At 42.1% G+C, this 22,661-nt stretch overlaps 1 protein-coding gene across 11 annotated transcripts in view; it reads right to left on the minus strand.

Annotated features, from left to right (window-relative positions):
* CPEB1 (cytoplasmic polyadenylation element binding protein 1) overlaps nt 1-22,661 on the minus strand; it is a 90,114-nt gene that overhangs the window by 5,220 nt on the left and 62,233 nt on the right. For 8 of the 11 annotated variants that reach the window (XM_081290837.1, XM_081290839.1, XM_081290832.1 and 5 more), the window contains 6 exons: nt 19,445-19,636; nt 8,316-8,539; nt 6,256-6,508; nt 4,259-4,372; nt 3,700-3,789; nt 2,788-2,924 (listed from right to left, as the gene is read on the minus strand). In XM_081290837.1, coding sequence (XP_081146963.1) covers nt 2,788-2,924; nt 3,700-3,789; nt 4,259-4,372; nt 6,256-6,508; nt 8,316-8,539; nt 19,445-19,636 — 1,010 coding nt within the window. The remainder of the gene's footprint in view (nt 1-2,787; nt 2,925-3,699; nt 3,790-4,258; nt 4,373-6,255; nt 6,509-8,315; nt 8,540-19,444; nt 19,637-22,661) is intronic. The other 3 variants (XM_081290838.1, XM_081290836.1, XM_081290833.1) reach the window with 1 other exon arrangement.

The following is a 22,661-nucleotide window of genomic DNA, read 5'->3' on the forward strand; positions in this document are numbered from 1 at the left end:
CAGGATGAGAGGAGCCAGCAGAATATGAAAAATCCCATTTTACATACCAAAGAGTTCGGAATTATAGAACACACAAAAGAAGGGTCCCCAGAAAAGTGGGACTCAGAACAGGAACCTAGAGAGCAGAGTGGATAAATTATCTGAGATGAAAAAGAAGTGAGGGGGAAGTCAAATACTGTGTTTATGGTGATGGTGGTGGTCACAGTGACAACAGAGTCAGATGGGCTGGGGCTGAGTGGTAGAACGCTAGCCTTGCATGTATGAGGCACTGGGTTCGATCCTCAGCACCACATAAAAATAAATAAGTAAAATAAAGGTATTGTGTCCATCTACAACTAAAAAATATTTTTTTAAAAAAAGCCAGAGAAGTAGGAGAACAAGGACAGCCTACAGTCAATGCATCAGAGAAAAATACTAAATCTCTACAAGGTGACAAGAAGGGAATGGGAGATGGGGAAGGTGTCACAGAAACACTAGAGAAATGGTCTGTGGTGTGAACATCACAGTCTTGAGTGTGAAAGCAGGGCACATGGGAGAAGCAGCATGGAACTAAGTCCTGGAATATAATGAACTCTTGCTTGCTGCCAGAGAGCCACAGAGCAAGACAGGAGAGAAGGTAGGGGGACCAGGAATCACCATGGGCAGCCAGAAGATGAACTTGCCCTGTCACTAAGAAAGTGACACCAGGGAATACCCATAAAACAGAGTCAAATTTGTTACATGGATTATCAAATGTGATATGTTCACCCCAGCAAAATAGGTATTTTTCTGATAAATATTTGAAAACAAAATATGAGGTGATTGATATGCCACTTGACCTGATCTGATTATGCATTATATACATGTACTAAAATATCACACTGAAGCCCATAAAAATGTGTCAATTTCTATTTGTTGAGAAAAATTATTTGTAAATAAATATTTTATATCTATTAAAAAAATAAAAAATAGGGGCTGGGGTTGTGGCTCAGTGGTAAAGCACTCGCCTAGCATGTGCAAGATGCTAGGTTCAATCCTCAGCACCACATAAAAATAAATAAAGGTATAAAAAAATTAAAAAATAAATGAGTTGGGCTGGGGATGTGGCTCAAGCGGTAGCGCGCTCGCCTGGCATGCGTGCGGCCCGGGTTCGATCCTCAGCACCACATACCAACAAAGATGTTGTGTCCGTCGAGAACTAAAAAATAAATATTAAAAAAAAATTCTCTCTCCTCTCTCACTCTCTCTTTAAAAAAATAAAATAAAAAATGAGTTGAAATAGGTTTTCCTGCTGGAATAAAAGAAGAAATAGGTATTTTTCCCCATATCACACATCTTAAAAAAGTAGATTATACTTTTTAGAGTAGTTTTAGGCTCACAGTAAAACTGAGGAGAAAGTACAAATATTTATCATATACTCACTCCCTGCCCACCCCCGACATTTGCCTAGCCTCCCTTACCATCACATTCTGCACCAGAAGATAGATTTGTTATGACTGATTAACTTCATACATCATCACATTAAGTCCCTAGTTTATATTAGGTTTACTCTTTTTTTTTTTTTGGTGGGGTTGAACCCAGAGGGGTTTTACTACTAAACCCATTTCATTTATTTTGTTTTGAAATAGGGTCTCACTAAGTTGCTTAGGCCTTGATAAATTGCTGAGGCTGGCTGCAAACTTGCGATCCTCTTGCCTCAACCTCCCAAGTAGCTGGAATTGCAAGCAATTGTGCCTGGCTAGGTTCCCTCTTGATGTCTGTTGAACATTCCAAGTGTTTGGACTAACATGTAATGACATGTATCTACCACTATATGCTGAATTATATGTATTATCATACAGAATAGTTTTGCTGCCCTGAATATTCTTTGTGCTTTGCCTATGTATGCCTCTCTGATCTTTTTAATAAAAAGGTTATTCTAGCCGATGAGGAAACAAAATTTCAGAAACATAATCTAATTTTTTAAAAGTGATGTGTTCTGGAATCACATTTTTAAAAACCCTACAACAATTCCTGAACTCCAAACAAATGGTCTCAAATTCTATCCACTAGAACCAATGGATCGCCTATTATAGTCAAGATTCCTAAACTCCACCCAGACTACCCAGTAAGCCTGAGACAAGGATCTGCTATGAGATCCCCAGGTGAGATAACTCCATAATGCCAAGAACATCCAGGCTGAAACCAAAGAAGTATAAGGAAAGAGTTATATAGAGAAAACTAACTAATAAAGCCCTGAATGAGAATGAAGAAGACATGGTGGGGGATTTACCCACTATATACTGGGAGGTCAGAAGAGCCAAACTAGAGAAAGTACCTGTGGTTTTACTAATTAATCCAAGAGAACAATGCTGTTCTCAATTTCATCTCTAAGGTAAGAGGTTTGGGATGAAAGTATAGGATAGAAAAAGGGGAGGGTAGGAGGGCTAGGCACATGGCTTAGTGGTACAGCACATGCCTGGCATACATGAGACCCTAGATATGATCCCCAGCAGGGCAAAAAAAAAAAAAAAACTAATAAAAATAAGGGGGGTTTGGGGGAGGGGGAATGAGCTGGGAAATAATATGATCTCTATAGGCAAGAGTGCATTCTTAGCCCATTAAGGTACATTAAGGTACAAAAGTTGGTTGCTAAAAGTGTAATTAGAAGATATTGTTCTATTTATTGTATGACAAGAAGAACAGATCTCTTAGCTCAATGGGAATACCTCTTGCCTCTTGCAGTCTGCAATATTTACCTATCCCAAGGAAATCCAGTGCCTCCCTCTACCACCTGGACCCAGAAGGGACACCATGCTAATAACTCACCTCCTTACAGCGCATCCTTCGGCTGGACATCTTGAAGTAATATTCACTCAGGCCATCTGGGCTCAGTGGGTCATGAGAGCAAGCCTGAAGCAAGGCCCGGACAGACTTCTCTAGCTCAAAAACCAGATACACATACCCTATTCCCAATGAGAGAAAAATTATATTAACATTCCTCAGGTGATTACTCCTCAGCCTTGGCTTTGCAACAGTGGTTTCTTCCAAGAGAGGAGGCCTTGAGTACAAGATAATTTTTGTTCTACTCCTAGAAAGTCTTGTGGAATGGAAGCACTTGCTATAAGGCCAAGGGAGAGAGAGATACTATCTCCCACCTGAAAGAATGGCAAGCTAAGATAAAGGACCCCACCACTGCCCCCCAGCTCTTTATGCCAGGATAGAGTGTACTCTGGTCAGCAGAGCCAGGAGGGATGGCAGGTCTGTACCCAGTCTGTCAAGGGATATAAGTATTGCTTTAAAAGCCTAGTTAAACCATTGGTTCAGTTTCATGAAGAGGGGCAGAGTTGAAAATAGCTCCTTCTCCTTTCTACAGGGAAGGGATCTCATTTTAGAGAGCAGTGAGGAATCAGGTGTTTGGTCCTCATTCCTGCCAACTCCAAAGGGATCTCAGAATTAGGTCGGGCAGCAAAATAACTGGGCAGCAAAGTCAGGCAAGGGAAAGCTTTTCAAATGCCTCATTCTGAGAGGGAAGGAGAGAGATACACATTAGCCCAGAAGAAACAGAGGGATGTGACAAATCAAAGAGGAAGTGCTGACCACTGGAAGATATGTGCCCTGGAGTGCCCACCATGTTACCAGCATGCGGCTGTGACAGCCCATCACCCATTGGTGAGATTATGTACTAAGGAGGGGAAATAAAAGTTCCTACCATGTCTTTATTACCTTTAGGCATATTACCTTTGGGAGGACACCGGGGGTGCTTGCCATCCTTACCAGGCCACTCCACACTTAGAGAGCCAAAAACACGGAAGGTGTTAACCAATCCAGCTGTAAAGAGATGGGAAAGAACAGTAGAAACTGAGGCACCATTCTCCCTAGGAAAAGCACAGCATAGGCTCACCTTTCTTTTTTTTTTTAATTTTTTTTAAGAGAGAGAGAGAGAGAGAATTTTTTTAATATTTATTTTTTTTTTTAGTTTTCGGCGGACACAACATCTTTGTTTGTATGTAGTGCTGAGGATCGAACCCGGGCCGCACGCATGGCAGGCGAGCGCGCTACCGCTTGAGCCACATCCCCAGCCCAGGCTCACCTTTCTTGATGAACAATTTGGAACTGAACTCTGGTCTCAAGTGACAGATGTAAATACCAGAAACGAAGCACTAAGGAAATCTATGAAATGCACCTGTCTCCTCACCCGCTCCAGTAACACACTGTGCTGAGGCAGAGATGCAGCCTCTCGTCTCCTGAAAGACATTCCCCACCTTCAACTCTGTGGCAGGTCTTGAAGGCATCTCACCTTCCGTAATATCCCAGGGAACACCTCCTAGGAACACCTTGCAGGAGTAGATGGGGTTCTTATAGTTGCGGGGAGGAAGCTGGCCACTCCAGGTACAGGTGGCTTCATTCACAGCTTTGGAAGAAGATGAAGAAACAAACAAAGGGTCAATGAATTGACAAAGTCACCAAGCTTCCTCGGAATGGACCTGTCCAGGAAGAAATAAACCAGCCACAATGCTAACTTGGCTGCCTGGGAGAATATCCACGACTATTCTGAAAGGCAAGAAATGTCATATCTCATAAATCTACTCAGTTCAGTTGGATAATCCTAATTTAACAATTTTGTCCCCACTAAAATTGAAAGGAATGCCAAATCAGACATATAAGATAAACAATCATCACACCCAAGCTATTTTCAAACATATAACTGATAGTGCTAACCACAAAGCAGTTTTATCTGGATATTATGCTTATAGTATTAAATAAATTTCTAATTACTTGCAAGTAAATAGAGTATTTTATATAAATGTCCTATAAATATAAATATAAATGTCCTATAGGTTTATTGATCCAAATAGGCCCTCTCCCCAATGTTTGAATGAGAAACTATTGTTCTACTCTTATCCTGTCTTGGCTCTGAACTCAATCATGGAAGTCATAACACTGCCAATATACTACCACTAGCAACTCAAAAAATCAGTAATGTCACACTGTTCCCCAAGTCAGAACCATGACACAGGGCCCTCCTTGATGCCAATACTGAACAATAATGGATTTGACACTTCCTATGTACACCAAACACAAATACCTTGTTTAAAAGCCCTTTTGCTCTATAGGAACTTTCTTCTGTTTGGCCCATCCTTAACTATTTCTAGAGACATGTTCTTGATGACCAATTCAGTCACCTATCAGTACGTAATCCTATCTCCACCCAGTCTGTGCCTTTCTTGATCAAAAAAAACTAAACTAGGTGGGGATTGTGGCTAGTCTTTACCATTTTGCCCTATTTCTTCAATACTGAGGCAGACATCCAAATAAACCATCATTTTCATGTAGGACAAGGATATGGAAGCCCATTCCCTAACAGGCACAGGCCCAATGTCTCGTAACAGCAAGAAATTGGACATAACTATCAGTAGATTTTATGACCAAAGTGAAAATCAATATAATGGCCTCATTTGAAATCATGGTAATATCAATTCACAGGAAAACAATGGCATCAGAGAAAGTACAAAGGTGGGCTGCCAAAACCATTAGATGACAAGGGCAGCAGTAGCATTGTTAGGGGAGAATGAGATCTGGACTAGCTCTCTAAATAGAAAGAAACTAAAGCCTAAGGAGACAATTGGAATAGAGAAACTAACATGCACTTAGTCATCAACTCCAAGACCTCAGAACAGTGGTTGGTGAGCATTTCCCTGAAACATTAGTAGTCAATGGCATATATAGCTCATTTACTTCAAAGCACTGATAAAGAAAAAACAATTTAATATGTATTTAAGATCTCTTAAGAGACCAGGCACTTGATGACATCTCATACCTTAGACACTGACAAATGGACCACCCATCCCGAGTGCATCCCTGAGTGTACCAATCAGAAAGTCTTAGGGAAGAAAGCCCCAGCATGTATTGTGGCTGGCAAGTCTTTGAATCAGAAAAGGGGTAGAGAGGTAGACAAAATCTCAGGCATCATTTCCAAAGTTTCTCTGGAGGCATCCACCCTTAAAAGAATCAAATCAAGGGCAGCACAAAGCTATCTCCATGGAAGCAAACAAACAAGAGATGGATCTAACCCCTTATGTTGTGGCACAGCTTTGTGTACCTGATTATGTCTCTTTCCTCTCAGCCTCAAAATTGTTCCTTACTCCACAGAACAAATGCTTCGTTGTGTATCTAGAGAATTCACCAGGCAACCAAATCTCTTCTGTCTAGTTCATCATGGTGTGAACCAAGGTTACTTTCTCTCTGCTCCCAGAATAAGGCGTCAGGCCCCAAACATTCTCAAGCCACACTCACCTGCAGCTTGCCGGTGCAGCCTGGCCTCTCTCTCTATGCTGAAGGGGTCTTTGGGAGCTTCAAGAAGGTCCCAGGATGGCCACACAGAAGCTCCTGGCCATCTCTTTGAAGCACTGGTTGGTGAGGGAGTGACTGCGGCTAGAGCAGCTTGCTCTTGGTCCATACGGGACCCAACCCCCATCTTTAAAGGGTCTCTGGGACCACCCCCAGTCAAAGACAGGAAAGGCAGAGGAGGGGAAATTCGAAGGCTTGACTAGAGGAAGAAAAAGGAGACAGTTTTTTTTTTTTAAGGTTTTGTTATAAAGTAATACTGAAAAATACTTAACATACATTTTATCATTTGATACATTTTCTCAGACTTTCTTCCTGTGCATTTTTAAGATCAACTGTAGTTATACTACAATTAAATTCTCTTCCTTTCCCCATTCAACATTTTTCCACACTGCCAGATAGTTCAATGAATTTATCATGTTTTATTTAGGAAACAAGCTACATTTCACTGACCTATTTGCCTACTGTTAAATATTTAGATTCTCTTTGAGTTTTCAAAATCATCAATAAAAATTTTAAGATGCTGCTTCTTCTGGGCTAGGGTGTTTAACTTAGTGGAGACAGCTTGCCTAGCATGCACAAGGTCCTGGGTTTAATCCCCAGCACTGGGGAGGGTGGAGGCTGCTTCATTATCTTGTGCTTTCTTTGGTCAAATTATTAGAAGTAGAATGCCAAAGTGCTTTATACAAGGGACCTGTGTTCTATCAGAAAGGTATAGGAACATGAGTTATATAGCATGCTTCTATCAAGGCTTTTAAATTCTAATTTAGGGTAAAATGATACCATATTATCAAAAAGGGTCAAAATAACTGATTGATAGAATATTTTAAGTTCTAATACTATCACTATATTCTCTTCTGGGTCATCCTTGTTTCCCCCCTAATTAGCTCTTGGAGCAGGGTAGCTAAGAAAGTTCTTTAAACAAAATCCCCAATATTAGTTCTGAGGTACATTCCCAAGTACTTTAGTCCCATCTAAAGTACATAAACAGAACTAGAAGCAGCTCACAGGGCAACAGACTGTAGCCCAGAGAAGGAAAGGGCCTACTGTGGCTGCTCTTCTAGAAATACACAGTTTGAAAAGACAAAACCAATGGGCAGTGTGAACACCAATGCCAGCTTTCACAGTCTAGGACAGGCTGACAGAAAACAGGATGGGCTCTAAAAGCCATGAATGGGAAACCATGACCATGATAATATCGCTAAGCCTTAGATGGAAAAGAAGAGTCTGAGAAAACAAACCATTCTATATTCATTCAACATTCAGCTCAGGGGATTTGGAATTAGAAATGCAAGGCTCAGAAAGTACCTGAAACTGTATTTTATTTCAGGAAGGTGTCTTACTGCCAATTCCACATATTTATTTCTATCCCTTTTCTATGCAATTCTATCTATACTAGCTATATCCTCGCCACCTACTCTAATCCATCTGCCAACTCTACTTATCATGGAGATCACACATGTCATACATGAATAAGAAATATGAGATGCATAAATTAACTCTGAAGCAATATTTCATAGATTTACCATCGCCTTGTATTCAGAGTGGGCAGGGGTCAGTGGAAAAAACATAAGAGCTAGAATCTGATTTAGATTAAAATCCTAGTGCTGTCAGTATTATTTTAAAAAAATTAATAAAATTTTTGAGATAGCATTCAAAAAGGTACAATAAATGTTATTGTTTAAAAGCTAACTACCCAAGTAGGTCAAAAAATAGAGCACTCCAGGACCCCCAAATTTACTTTTAAAATTAACTGTTTTCCAGCTTTTAGAGTAACTATTAAAATATCTTCAGCCTAGGACCTGAAATGTATTACTCATGGATACTCAAAGGATCCTTGGTTCTGTTGAGAATAAGTCTCTACAAATGTGCACACTGGCCTCCATGTCTCCTATCATCCTATCTTCCAGCTTGCATTCAAGCTCTAAGACAGACACTGCATCCTCATTCCCTTTGGACACACACAGGCAACACAACCCTCAAACTCCCTTTCTGAATATGTTACATACAATCAAGTCTGAGAGATGATCTGATCCAGAGCTGAAGCCACTCGTGTCTGAGTCAGAGGGGCTGCTAGAACGGGAATCCAGGATGGGCCGAGTATCCAGGCGGGATCCTCTAACTGAAGGTGCTGGAAACTTGTCCAAATCAGACCCAAGGGGATCCAGAGGCAGGAAGCTCAATGGGGGTTTTCCTAGGACATTTCCCAGTGGATTATGAAGCATGCTCAGTACTAGGAGCAAAAAAAAAAAAAAAAAAAAAAAAAAGAAACCATATGATTTTTTAGTTTTTCCAGCCAAAAGTCCTTCTTTTCCCCTCCAACAGCTATCTAAGGCAGGACCACTGAAAGCATACCAGAAACACAGAATATAATTAACAAATTACCATCCACTTCTGAGACCTGAACCCCCACAGCTCATGAAAGGCAGTTAGAGGATACTATTTGAAGACCAGAGTTCCTGCAAAAGAGTCTGCTCTCTGTCACAAGACTTAATGGTTAGTGCCAACATCTGGGGACCTTGATCTCAACTGCTGATAATATCTGGATACACCTGTAGCACAATTAGTAATCCCAAACCATATTCTTTTCTGCCTGTCAATCTGCTTATTAGAAAAATTCTCAACTTTTTAATGTTACACAGTTGAAATTCAGGAATACATACCACATCCCAAAACTTTGGTGTAGTACAAGCATCAAACTCCTAGCTTACCCTCCTAGCTTTCTTTCTTACCCACAAATTATCTTCTATGAACCCCTTAATTTGAAACATTTAGGATGGAAACAGAATGGCATGGTTAAGCCCACTCTATGACTTAAGATGAACCAGGATAAAATCCTGGGCCTAATACCTCCTGCAGATGTTTTGAGCTCTGGGAAGTTCACTCGACTCTCTGAGCCTCCCCTTTCAGTGAAATACCAACTATTTCATAACATTGTTAGGAGGACTTAATCAGGCAGCAGATGGAAAGTGCTCAGTAGAGGGTTCCTAGCACACAATATTTAAATACCATACATTGAAAAAGAACAGTATTTCTCCACACATGGTCTTGGGAAAATGAGGGATCTGAGCAAAGCACACCCTTTGCCCATGAGAATGAAGAGTAAGAGAGCTTTGTTGAGCCATGGGGGCACTAAAGCTAGGACAGAACCCCTAATTTGGTATTTTTTCATCTGAATAACTGAAAAAACATTTTTCAAAATGGCCTAGGTGAATCCAAAATAATATAGGTGATCAATGAACAAGCCTGTTACTGGGTCTCCTTTAGCCTAGAGTAGCAATTAAGTGAAACAGGCCACTTAGAGCTTATTTTTTCCCAGGCCTCCAAGTTAGCCTGAATGCTTGGCTGGGTCTGGAATGAGTACCAAGAGGCAGGAACCAACCAAAGTCAAGACATGGTCTCAAGAGTATCAAACATACTGCCATTCATGACAGAACATATGCGTGCACAAAATCCCAAACAGCTGTTACCATGGGATCAGACCAACCCAATCTCCTTGGCATGCGATCTCCCTTTCTAGATATAACTTTTTTTTTTTTAATGCAGGAGACAGTGAAGATATATTTGCAAAATTGTTATTCTATAATGGAAAAATACTTTTAATTAAAAAAAGTAGATATACCATCTTACAGTCTCAACAGCAATGATGAGTTTCAGTCTCCCCAAATACTGGCCAATACCTGGTATGGTCAGTCTTTTTAATTTTAGCCAGTCTAATATTTATGAAGGGGAGTGGAGCCATACTACATCCACTAAGGAGCTTGTTTACTATTTTTTCAAGAAAACAGTGTTTTACCTTGGCTTTTCAAAGCAGTTTTCTAAGCACTAGCTTGGAACTGTATATATGCAACACTTAACTGTATGTGAAACTAAGTATCTCAAAAAACTTCCATTCTGATGCCCATAAAAAATAATCTTGACAAAACTTCAAGTAATCCTTGACAAACCCCTGCCTGAAAGAAATGGAAAATCTGCCCTGAAAAGGCGGGATGTGTAAACATTTACTCAAGGTTCTTCCCTGATGCAGCAAAGCACAGAAAAACCCACAGATCACATGCATCAGTCTTAAAAGTGGTACCAATGCCCTAGAGGGCCTTGTCCTCCTTCAAATTTTACAAAAATGAGCTCAGGGAGGTGAACAATGAGGTAACAATCAAATCATAAAAAGTCTTAACAACCAGATTAGTGAGTTTTGATTTTATCCTAAGGGTGACTGAGAGACACTGAAGAGATGACATGAAAAACTGCTGAGGGAATAACAAAAGAGGCTGGCTAGGAAATCTAACAAAGACAGCCACAATTGCCTAGCTCCCAGCAGAGAGGGAGACCGAGTATTTAAGTTGGAGTTAACAGAACAGCAGAGCTCAGGTACCCGAATGGTCACTGGACCCACAGAGGGCTATGATTCTCCCCTGAGATGGTGTGAAGGAGAAAATGGGACAACAGAGTTGATATTGACATCAAGAAAGGAGATGAGGAGAGGGTCAGATGTTATACGCTAAAGACAGAAAAGAGACATTAGATTGGGAGCAAATATATGGAGAAACAGCAAGTTCCAAGGACTGTGAGAAGACTGAAGAAGGCATTAGAGGATAAACAGGAAGAGGAAGGACTGTAACTATTCAGAGTTCCATATGTGGCAAAGTCCAGAGTATGAAAAATACAGGTGGCTGAACTAGAATGGGTAAAGTCTGAAATATCAGACATTATGTTCAACATCCATATGAATATTAAAAGAATTCATGGTGATACTTGGGCCCAGGGTGGGTGGAAGGAAGGAAGGAAGGGAGGAAGGAAGGAAGGAACGAACCCAGGTATTGAAATCTTCAGGAGAAATACTGCAAGCTATAAGAAGGAAGAAAAGAATGACCCTGAGGTAGGTATGGTTTGGGAGAAAGAGTAGGTTCCACTGGGCAAAGCAGGATTTTTAAGAAAATCCTTCAGCTAAAGCAGAAGTTAGAAGGAGCATTCACCAGTGATAAACAGGATTAACGGTAGTTAATTAATCCTGGAAGAGGGGAGTTTCATGCAGCACAGTACTGACTAGCTCTGAGAGTTATAAGCAAGGTCTAGCATAAAGCACTATGCAAAAAAAAAAAATGCTGAAGAACGGCTGACTAATCCACAGGGTTTGACCTGGGGGAACCAAGGAGACAAATATGGGCTATGTCTTCACCTACATTTTTAAAAAGGTGCATTGAAAAGAGTCAAAAACCAACCTAGTAGTCACTACAGGTCACTTTTTCTCATTCATGCCAATTCCTATTCACTATTCTATTGATACATGTCTATCTCAACTAAACTGTAAATTTCTACTGTACCTACATAGGTAACTTGAGGCTTTGTCAAGTTTCTGGGTTATAGCTAGGAATTTTATGTCTACAGCACTCCTCTCCTATGGTAACAAGCCTGTCTAAATAGAAAATGGTATGACATCTCATGGTGGTCACTAATGAATTATACTTCCTCAAGTGTTCACAGCTCATGGTCAGTCATTTGTTCCACAATCTGCACCAGGTTCAATCAAGTCCCTAACACTAATAGCAACTTCCATTTATTGAACATCCAACACATACCAGAAGTACTTTAGGTAAATAAACTTCACTGGATCCTAAAAAGTGGATATTACACCATCTTAACACAGGAAATCATGGGTCAGGGGGTAGTCAATATGTGTAATTCACAGTTCATGAGTGACAAAATTGGACCTGATCCTTTCTGACACCATGCTTCATATTCCATAGTACACCATTTATTTGTTATTTAAAAAAATTGTCAAGGGAATGGAGATGAAACTCAGAGCACTCAACCAGCATGCATGAGGCTCTGGATTGAATCCTCAACAAACCCTCCTCCCGCACCAATACAAACTGCCAGGATCCCATATTTCTTTGTCTTCTTGGTCCTGGCACCTCTCTTTTCTGTTCAAATTCTTTAAGACCATCAACTACAAATGAGCAATCTCACCTACCAGAAATTGGTGCCACAGGACCAAAGCATGCAGGTCTCAAACTTTAGCTAGGGCTTTGTCATTGTAGGAACTCATTAAAAAATGCATCTTGGACCCCACGTGAATCAGAATCTGCATTTTAACAAGATCCCAAGAGATCTGCATGTACATTAAAATTTAAGAAGCACTAATCTAGAAAAAATGAGGCTTATTACTTCAAGTTCCTAATCAACCCCTTTACCTCACCCAAATATCTTTCATATTTTATATTTTTTATATTTCATATTTTATTTCCCTTGATTTAAAGACTAGAGATTATAATATAAATACAGCTCTTAGAACACAACCCCTGGACACTGGAAAGAAAAAATAGAAGGGAGGGTACCAAAGCAATCCAGGTGGCTATACAGAACTCGCCCTCAAATAGTGTTAACTCTGATAACACTTGAGTGGGGTATAGGGAGAAGCAAAGAAGTGGCATAACACAGTACCAGGAACAAATAATACAAAAACAGTGGCAAGGAACAGTAATAATACTTTCATGAAAAAGTATGTTCAAGACAATTAAGGGACTTTGTAAGCTCATTCTGAGCAAGAACAAGAAAAGCTAGGGCCTAAAGTTTGGGCTGATGCATGTTAAGAGAGAAGGAAGAGAAAAATGCTAAAATTGGAATATAAATGCCAGTTTTTAAGTATTGTTATCAATTTTAAGGTAACTTAAATTCCTTTTTTGTAGTATTCTTAATGGTTCAGGAAAAAAACAGAGATAGAGAACAATGAAAGTACATGGGGTTAAAATGTATGTCAACAACAGAATTCTGAGATTTCCTTCAATCCACAGAATGAGCCAAGTTTCTGGAAACTCTGACACTGGTCAGATGCCCTAGAGTGACCTGACTGTCCCTCTATAGCCCAACCTGGCAGAGGGTTCCAGCTCATTAATGCTACCTCAGAGAGTACAAGAGACCAAATCAGCAGTAATATTTTTAGACTGATTGTTAACTTTCTCTACTTTCACCCTTCTATGCCAGCTCCTGTGGGTTTTAGAGCTGAGTCACTGTTCAAATTTTCTGAAGGCTTCACCAAGGGTACAAAGGCATCAAGAGTCTGATGGTAGCATTCGCAATGGCAGGGTCTGGCCCTGGATACTTGCATTGTAAGTTACTGTTTTAGCTTGAGCTCAGCTGAAGTGGAGATTAGGTCTAAGACATAAAGTCAAATACTTTATGGAGTATTACTTCTAGCCTAAGAGGCCACATAGGCTGTTCTTGCCCATCTCCATCCTTGATTCTAGACTACTTACTGAGAATCTATATGAAGGCATAGAGGGAGGAAAGAGGGGAGGCAGCATTCATTCCAGGTATGAAAACAGACCACATTTTGGTCTGAGACCCCAATTCTGCAACTCTAAAACATATCCCAATTCAAGTAGTTGACATATGAGGGCTAGGGTTGTGGCTCAGTGGAGAGCACTTGCCTCGCACATACGAAGCACAGGGTTCAATCCTCAGCACCATATAAAAAAATTAAATAAAGATATTGTGTCTGTGTATGACTAAAAATATATTTTTTAAAAAAGTAGTTTACATATGAGTGCGAGCTCCCTCCACCAACTCTAAATCCCACAGGCCCAAGTTGTATAAAGCATAGCCTTTTTCCTAGTATATCCCCAATCTTGATCACTGAGCAAGTTCCATTATTGCAAAGAAGACATACTTAAGTCCTATGTAAAATCAGCATACATCCAACCACCTCAACTTCTTTCTTAGATAAGAGGCACTGGCTGTCACACTGCTTCCTAGATTTTCCCTCTTCTCTACACCAAAAGTTGTTCCCAAATACTAGGTTCCATGATAGAACTCGAGCTCTGCTCTATGATAAAAATTTTGTATAAGTGCATTATCATTCCCTAGAAGTTACTGGGTCAAAGACACTAAGAATGGGCCCATCTAAGTTATCAACACAAGTAGGAGGCAGGATAGGAGAGACCTTGTCTGAACTATGCACTTTAAAAAAAAACACCCAGTATAGGCTGGGTATATAACTCAGTGATAGAGGGCTTATCTTGAAAAAAAAAAAAAAAATATATATATGTATATATATATATATATTTTTAAAGAGAGGGAAAGAGAGAGAGAGAGAGAGAGAGAGAGAGAGAGAGAATTTTTTAAAATATTTTATTTTTTAGTTTTCGGCGGACACAACATCTTTGTATGTGGTGCTGAGGATTGAACCCGGTTCGCAGGCACGCCAGGCGAGCGCGCTACCACTTGAGCCACATCCCCAGCCCTTATCTTGAATATATGAGGCCCTAGATTCAATCCCCAGCAACTGTAGGTGGGGGGAAGCTACCCAGCATGAATGGAATAGAATACAGTGGCTCAGAATTCATCATTAATGCAGCAAATATTTATTAAGCAGACATGAGCCAGGCACTGTGTTATATGGTAGGAATACAGTAGTGGAGAATTAGGAGTTAAGCTATATTTATAAGGGAACTTGGTTGGGCGGGAAGTCCAAGTGCTATATAGGAGATACCTAACCCTATTCTAAATGTTGTCTCAGAACTTCGTTTAGAAGACACTGGAAGTAAAGAAGCAAAATGCTGCAAGATTTCCTTCTCATTCCAGGCTGATCTTTCCCACACATCAACAGGGAGCTTGCAAGTGACATAGCACAGGGAACACTCTATTCACTGGTTAGGTAGAAACCTGAGAGGGCACACAGGTTAATTTCCATGGGACTCCTAAAGAGAGTGGGAAGAGACAGGATGTATCGGCAATTTTAGACTGAGCATCTGGTTTCTCCACTGGGATTCTGTTCATCAAGAGTCCCTGTTTCTAGATCCCTCAAAGTAGATTCTCAAAAGAGTTAGCCCCATTCTCCTGCTGAGTAACACTACACAGGGAAGACTAACAAGGGGGGAGGCAAAAGACAAATCCAGCAGGTGGTACAGCTGATGAACTGAGACTGAGGGGTGGGAGGGACAGTGGGAACTGTATCCAATGCCCTTGCTGTTAGAGACCTTATCAAGGGAGCACCTAAGCTCTGGCTAAACAGTCCCTTGTACCACATGTGGAGATGATCTTAAGTCTTACTTGTCCAACATTAAGATTCTCCGTTGGAACACAGGTTTAACAGGGAACACTGGAGTTTTAGGACAGGATTGGAAAGCTGGGTCTGCGTAGTTGTGTCACTTTGCAGCCTCTGTGAGCTTATTTCCTTATCTATGCAAGCATTAAAATCACATGACATGGACTGGGATTTTTGTGGCTCAGAGGTAGAGCATTTGCCTAGCAATGTGTGAGGTCCTGGGTTCGCTCCTCAGCACCACATAAAATAAAATAAAGGTATTGTGTCCAACTACAACTAAAAAATAAGTATTAAAAAATCACGATGTGCTCAGCGTAAAAAGTAGTTGATAAATTGTGGCTATTAGTCACTCCATCCCCTATCCTAGGATATTGTGGACAGCTTCCACAGCCCTCCTATAGCATACAGGGCTTAAGACACTACAAGAAGGAAAAAAGTACCCCTGGACATCTGCCAATGAGGTCTTTTAGAAAAATGCACTTCTAACATTCATCTTGCTTTTATGACTTCCATTCCAGCAAGGGGTGTACAGACTAGATGGGAGGAGCTTGCAAAGGAGAAGCTGGCCTTACAGGGGCAACTCTCAAAAACAGACTCCATTGAGGGTCTTCCAGCAAGCCTCTGAGGTCAAAGAAATCTACATAGCAAAAGCACTCTACCTTCCATGAGCAGTGATATACCCCTGTAATAGCAGCAGTTCCAGAGGCTGAGGCAGGAGGATCAGGAGTTCAAAGCCAGTCTCAGCAAATTAGCAAGGCACTTAACAACTCAGCGAGACCCTGTCTCTAAATAAAATATTACAAAAGGGCTGGGAATTCGGCTTAGTGGTTGAGCACCCTGGGTTCAATTCCCAGTACCAAAAAAAAAAAAGCACTCTAGCCCCTAGAGAATATTCTCCCTGTACCACATGTACCAGCCTCAAGCTAAGAATCCAGTGGAAGGGTATCCTAGTGCAAAAAATCCTTAGGGTAAGGTTGGGGTTGTGGCTCAGTGGTAGAGCATTTGTCTAGCACATGTGAGGCACTGGGTTTGATTCTCAGCACCGCATATAAATAAACAAAATAAAGGTACATTGACAACTAAAAAAATATATATATATATATACAAAATCCTTAGGATAGAAAATGGAAGCCCCGATTACAGTAGTTATCATGCTACATTTGGTATGCTTTCTCGTCTGTTTTCCCTTGATACTCATGGAGAATCTTAATTTTATCCTATGATCAGGGTAGGTACCTCCAGTGCCTAACACAGTGACTGGCATACTTTTTGTTGGTTAATACTGCTGAATGAATTCAGTCAAAAATTTTTAGTCAAGAGTCCTGTTCTTCAACCTTTCCAAATACTTAAAAGTATTAAAGGATGATCAGATGAAGCCCTAGCTGCCTGAGGCAATATGTCAACAAGCAAAGCCCAAGAAATAAGTTTGCACTCTGAACTCCACACAGAGACAACAGGGTTTGAGGCTGACTCTACAAGGAATCTCCAAGATAACCCAATGTTGCTGAAATATCTCCTCCCTCCCTGAAGAAACTGACCTAGTTGGTTTTCATATGGGAAGGCAGTGTAGGCACTGGAATGTGGGCTGCATGTTCCCGCATTGCTGGCAAGGGTGCTCGATCTGGCACTGCAGCTGGTTAGTGGGAGGGCTGCATCCTACTCTAGGAGGCAGTACCCACATGTGGGCTTTCCAAGAAGGCCCACAGCTCAGGCAAATAAGAGAGATGGCTGCCACCACAGTTCCAAAAACCAAAGACAACATGGCGATTAGGGATGGGTGTGTCCTCAATCCTCAGAGGGGAAGAAATATTCAGGCTAACATTGCCCCCAACCAGATCATACTGCTGGGAAAACCCTCCACTCCTTATGAATCTGAGGCTCAGACTGCAATCCTTCCCTGATCCACAAAATCATGTAATATTTATCACTAAAGTGCTTGAGATGCAAGGTGGAAAAGGAAAAAAAAAGACGAGTCCACAGACAAACAGCTACAAGGACAGCTTTCAAGTGGTGGCAGACTGGGGAAATTACGACTGGGTACCAAGCCTTATTTTGTTTCTCTTTTTAAAGACTGGGTCTTGCTATGTTGTTCTAGCTGGCTGAGAACTCCTAGACTCAACAATCTTCTTGCCTCAGCCTCCTGGAGTAGCTGAGATTACAGGCATAATCGCACCTAGCCAAGCTCTTTTTTATATCCTAATTTCACAGTAACTGTCAGACCAAGCTCTCTAAGCCCCAAACTGGACACATCTGCATTTCTATGGATCCAAAGATATATTTCAGAATGTCCCTGGTAGCTACTAAAAAACCAGAGCCAAAGTAGGACCACACCCTAATTTGATACCAGAGCAAGGGCTTGATCAAACACCAATTACCCACAGATAGGTGTCCATCTCCCATGTGAACTCTTCAGTCTTTTGCTCAGATCCAGTGGGAGGGATGACAGGACATGGTTGGCTTCAAAGAACACACAAAGTACCGTGGCGTCCAAGTCAAGGTGCAGCCAATGAACCAAACAGTGACACTATCTCCACTGTTCAAAGGAACAGGACAGTTACCAACCTTTCCAGAACAGCCCGAGTCAGCTGAAGGTCAGTACTTCGAGAGATCCCACCGTAACCCACAAGTACTTACTTAAAGCAAAGCATCTCCCTACCCACATTCAAATAAAAAAAAAAAAAATATATATATATATATAGATATATATCTATTTTTTTTTAAATTTTTAATATTTATTTATTTTTTTAGTTCTCGGCGGACACAACATCTTTGTTGGTATGTGGTGCTGAGGATCGAACCCGGGCCGCACGCATGCCAGGCGAGCGCGCTACCGCTTGAGCCACATCCCCAGCCCTAGATATATATCTATATATATCTATATATATATATCTCCAATCTCCTTCTCCCAAATGGGATTTTACCAAAGGAAATGTGCCTCAAAATACCTAACAAACACAACAGTCCCAGGCTTTGCAAAGCATCCTAAAAAAAAGACCTATTCTAAAAAAGGTGGAGGCCAGAGAATTCAACATGACAGTACCTTGCTGCCATGACTGCTGGTCCCTGGACAGGGAGATAGGAAAGGACAACAGGCTCAGTGTATCCCATTGTCAGCATCAAGAGCAAATGGAATGCATGTCGCCCCTTCTATCTTCCTCCATAGAATTGTCACTACCTTTTATTATGTATAACTTACATAAAGTAAAATATGTATACTTTAAGTATACCTATAGTATTTAAGTTCACATTTCTTTCCAAGTACTGTAAGACTTGTATCTGCTAACCTTCCCCTTGTGTCACAAGAGGGAAATAAATGGGTAATGGGAAAATCTGAGCAGAAGCAGTTTAAGGGGTTGCCAAGAAGTCCCTTCAATTTCTCCCCATCAAAGATTACCAAGGCAAGAAGGGATCCTAAAGGGGAGTGGCTCTTCTTTCCTCTGTCTGGTTACCCTCAACACAAAGAAAAGGAAAAAAAGCCTCTGGAGCTGGGAGTTACCCCACCCTGCTCACTGCCTACCCCTTTTCAGAATCAATGCTCTTAACTTTACGTTAAGGCAATTCTAATATACCAGGAATGATACCTAGCCTAGTGTTAATACCCACTTGAGGTTAAAATTCTTCCCTTGCCATTACCCAAGACTACCCACCCTTCATACATAGCTCCCAAGTTTTAAAATCCAGAGGAGGAGGGAGAACCTGGTCACCTAGTAATAAATCCCTTAAGTCCCCTCCCCCCACCTAAAAGTGTTTTGCTTCATCATCTCCAAGACAGGCCTGTGTACCAGGGGGTTAGTGGATCTTTTCTGCATAAGGCTGCCACCTTGGGGACCCTTCTCAGAGCCACCCAGGTGTAGACTAACAACTCCAGGGAATTTATCAGGGTAAGTGGAAAAGGCATGTCTGCCTTTACGAGCAGCCATCTGTCCTGCCACGCTCACAGCTAGCATTTCCATCTCTTGCAAAACAGCTCCATGTTGTGTGTGTTTGGAGGGGGGGGGTGATGCAAAAGGGAAGAGAACAACTGTTGCTGTGAATATTTTCCTTTGCTACCCCATGCATCCCCCTCCCCCAGCCAACTCATTCTCTGGCACTCACCCGAGTGTGAGCTGCTCTGAGCTGAGGAGTCTGAGTCCTGGGTGCTCCAGGGTCGGTCCCAGCCCGTCAGACTGAGGGACTGCAGGCCAAGGCACAAGTCATTTGCATCTGGGAGGCCACGGGAAGATTCTTGCGCAGAGGTGGGGAAAAGCATCCTGCTTGTAACTGTTTCTTCGGAGTCCTGGAACTCTGCTTTGGATAGGAAGACAGCAGAAATCCCAGAGTTAACGGTTGTTTTCCCCAATATTATCAACAATAAGTATTATTAATAATAGTTTCTGCAGGCTCAGGGGCCAGACATCCAAGCTGGCTAGATGCTGCAGCGGCTGCCTCTGCACTTTTGGGGGCGTCGGAGCAAAAGCAGTTGCCATACAGCCCCCTCCCCACACACACACCCCTATCCCGTCTGCATTACAGACTGGGCCAGCATGTGATCAGGCTGCTGATGCTTCCCGCTGCCAGTGACATCAGCCGGCTGAGCCGTGCAATAGAGAGCGGCATCATCCCTCAGAACGGGGGAGGAGCAGGAGGGACAACGGGGAGGAGACTTGCCTCCCAGGGAAAAGACAGCTACAAGAGCTACTTGGAATAGTCTAGGTGCAGTGCTGGTAAGTCCAGGTTGTGAGGCAGACCCTCCACTCTCCAGAAATGGTAGCCAAGTGGCCCTCAGCCACAATTAAAGTCCTATTTGCTGACGGCAAAGCCAAAGCAGCTAGCTGACTGCCTGCTTCTGTGGCTCTGCCCTCCTGCCCCTCCCTCTGCTCTCCACCCCTAAACCCAAAAACACTCTAGTCCTGGACTCTCTCCAGCTGCTGGCTCAAGCCCTGGCTTTGCAGCCCAATGCAAAGCTTCACAATCCTGCTAGCAAAAATCTATGTGCTCCAAGTGGCCCCTGAACAGCACCCTGACACAGCAATGTTTATTACTGAGGAATGGGGTAAGCTTCAGAAAAACACTGAGCACTTGAACCCCGGGGAACACCACCTAGTGCTTCAGGCTTGTCTGGAGCACCTTAAACAGAGAAAAGGGGTCAGCTTTGGCAAAGGGAGGGAGACTCACTAGGCTGTTTCAGGTATCTCTCAAAGGACATGGTCCACAACCCAAATGCTAGAGTGAGATCTGCTCTCACAGGCTCCCCTTAGCATAACAGAAGGGGCACCAGCCATGAGCAGACATATGGATCCAGTGCCTCCCCTCCTTCCTGCAACTTAAGGTAACATTCCCAACGACTCATGGACACACCCAAACAAGAGAAACCATCTCAGAAGTATTTTTATGCCCTATCAGAAACACCATGTTCAGGAGCTCACAATATCTGGCTCTGTCAATACTATTTTCCTTGACTTTGCCCTTCTAGAAGCCCTTGGGGTAATGCCAGCATTGAAGGTGGTCACTAGCATCTTTAATTACTGAGCCTTCTCTCAGGGTTGCTACCAGGACCAACACCTATTTCTGTGACCACTCTCAGCTCCAGCAACAAAGCCTAAGAAAGTCCAACTTCTGGAGCCCCTGCCATTTCCTCTTCACCAATGTCTCCTCCTGTGTCAGCCCTTTTCCAACATGATCCCTTGTCACTGGGATTCTTCCTCATGTCTTGGGGGGGGGGGGAGTGCATGGGGGGGCCGGGTTTATAGCAAGCATCTCAGCCTCAGCAGGAAGACTGCTTACACCTGTATAGGCTGGTAGCACTTCATCCGCTTGTTCTCCCCTGTTGCAAGAAGCAAGCAAGCAGATACAGGAAGCAGTCCCACCTGGGATATGCCCAGGCAGGATTTGAGCAAGGCAGGACAGAGGGGGGTATAATGCTGTCCAATACATGAATAGTTGGCCAGAGCTTCCAGCAGTATACTCTCAGCACACTCAGGCACAGAGCCTGAGGGGGAAATATGGTCAGTCTGTGGGAAGAACTCCTCCCTTTGGAGGCTTTTTTTTTTTTTTTAAAGCTTTGCTGCTGTGTCATCCATCCACGCTATTCCTGTCTGGCTGTAGACACTCTGCTTGCTCCTGTCTGTGTTTGTCAAAGCTGTGTTCACCACTGCACAAGCTAAGCAGTAGCTCACCCATGTGGGTATTGCCCCCCACCTCACACTACTCCTTCCTGAGATTCTATGTCCTCCCTTCCTCCAAGCTAAGGATATATTTTAAAATTAACCCACATGCATTCATTACAAAAGCAAAATGTTTCCTTTAAAAACATTCATATTTAAATATCTATAACCTTCTAAATTATGAAGGTATATAATCCCCTCAGTCCTAGTCAGAACATCTGTTGTATGAATGTTGTATGTACCCCAGGCAGAGAGAATTTAATCATCAGCTATGCTCCTGCTATTCAAAGGCAATGTGGTAGACCAGTAAAATCAGCATACCAAGAGCCTGTTACAAATACTAAATCTCAGGCCCCATACGGACCTAGGGAATTAAGCTACATTTTAACAAGATTTCTAATTAATATATATGAACATTAAAATCTGAGCAGGGCCAACCAATAAACTACCAAACCCTTCTCATCTCAAGCTCAAAGACCACAGGCCTGAGCAACAAGTTGGTTAAACCCTTCAAGGACCAGATGAAGCCTGGAGGTCTACATATCACAGAACTCTACCCTCCCGCAATAGCCCCAACACAGGCCTCACCTTAATTTTTTTCCAGACTCCCAATCCACAGTTTCTTCCTAATCATTACAGGAATACCTTCACTAGATCTAAAGTATCAGTGGAGGCCGTACACATTAAACCTTGGTGCATCAGGCTGGGAGAAGTCAAGTAGCTTTGGAAGTCTTGTTGAGACCTGGTGTGCAGAACAAGGTGACAGTCCTTCCTCTGCTCATCAAGTCTGCCACCAGGAGATCTCAGTCAAGTCATTCAATGTTCCTGAGTATATTTTCATTTGTAAATTAAACTGAAACTGACAACAGTGGCTACCCTTTTCAGGCGTTTTATGAGGATTAAAGAAAAAAGCTGGTACAGTGTCTGATGCAAAGCACTTTACCTGTGGGGGTGACTGGATCATTTATTACCCAAACCAGGACATTTTCGAAAGAAAAGGGGGCAAATATTAATACTAAGATCAGGACTACAAGCTTCAACAAAAACTGGTAGACAAACTGAGAGATACAATCACTCTATCCATAGCCACAGCCACTGATGTTCAGAAACATTTCACTCAAAAAGCCTCCTTTCTAATGGCTCCCTGATCTCAGCTCTCCAAACTTACT

This window comes from Spermophilus citellus (genome assembly GCF_964194105.1).
Source record: "Spermophilus citellus genome assembly, chromosome: 4".
NCBI lineage: Eukaryota > Metazoa > Chordata > Mammalia > Rodentia > Sciuridae > Spermophilus > Spermophilus citellus.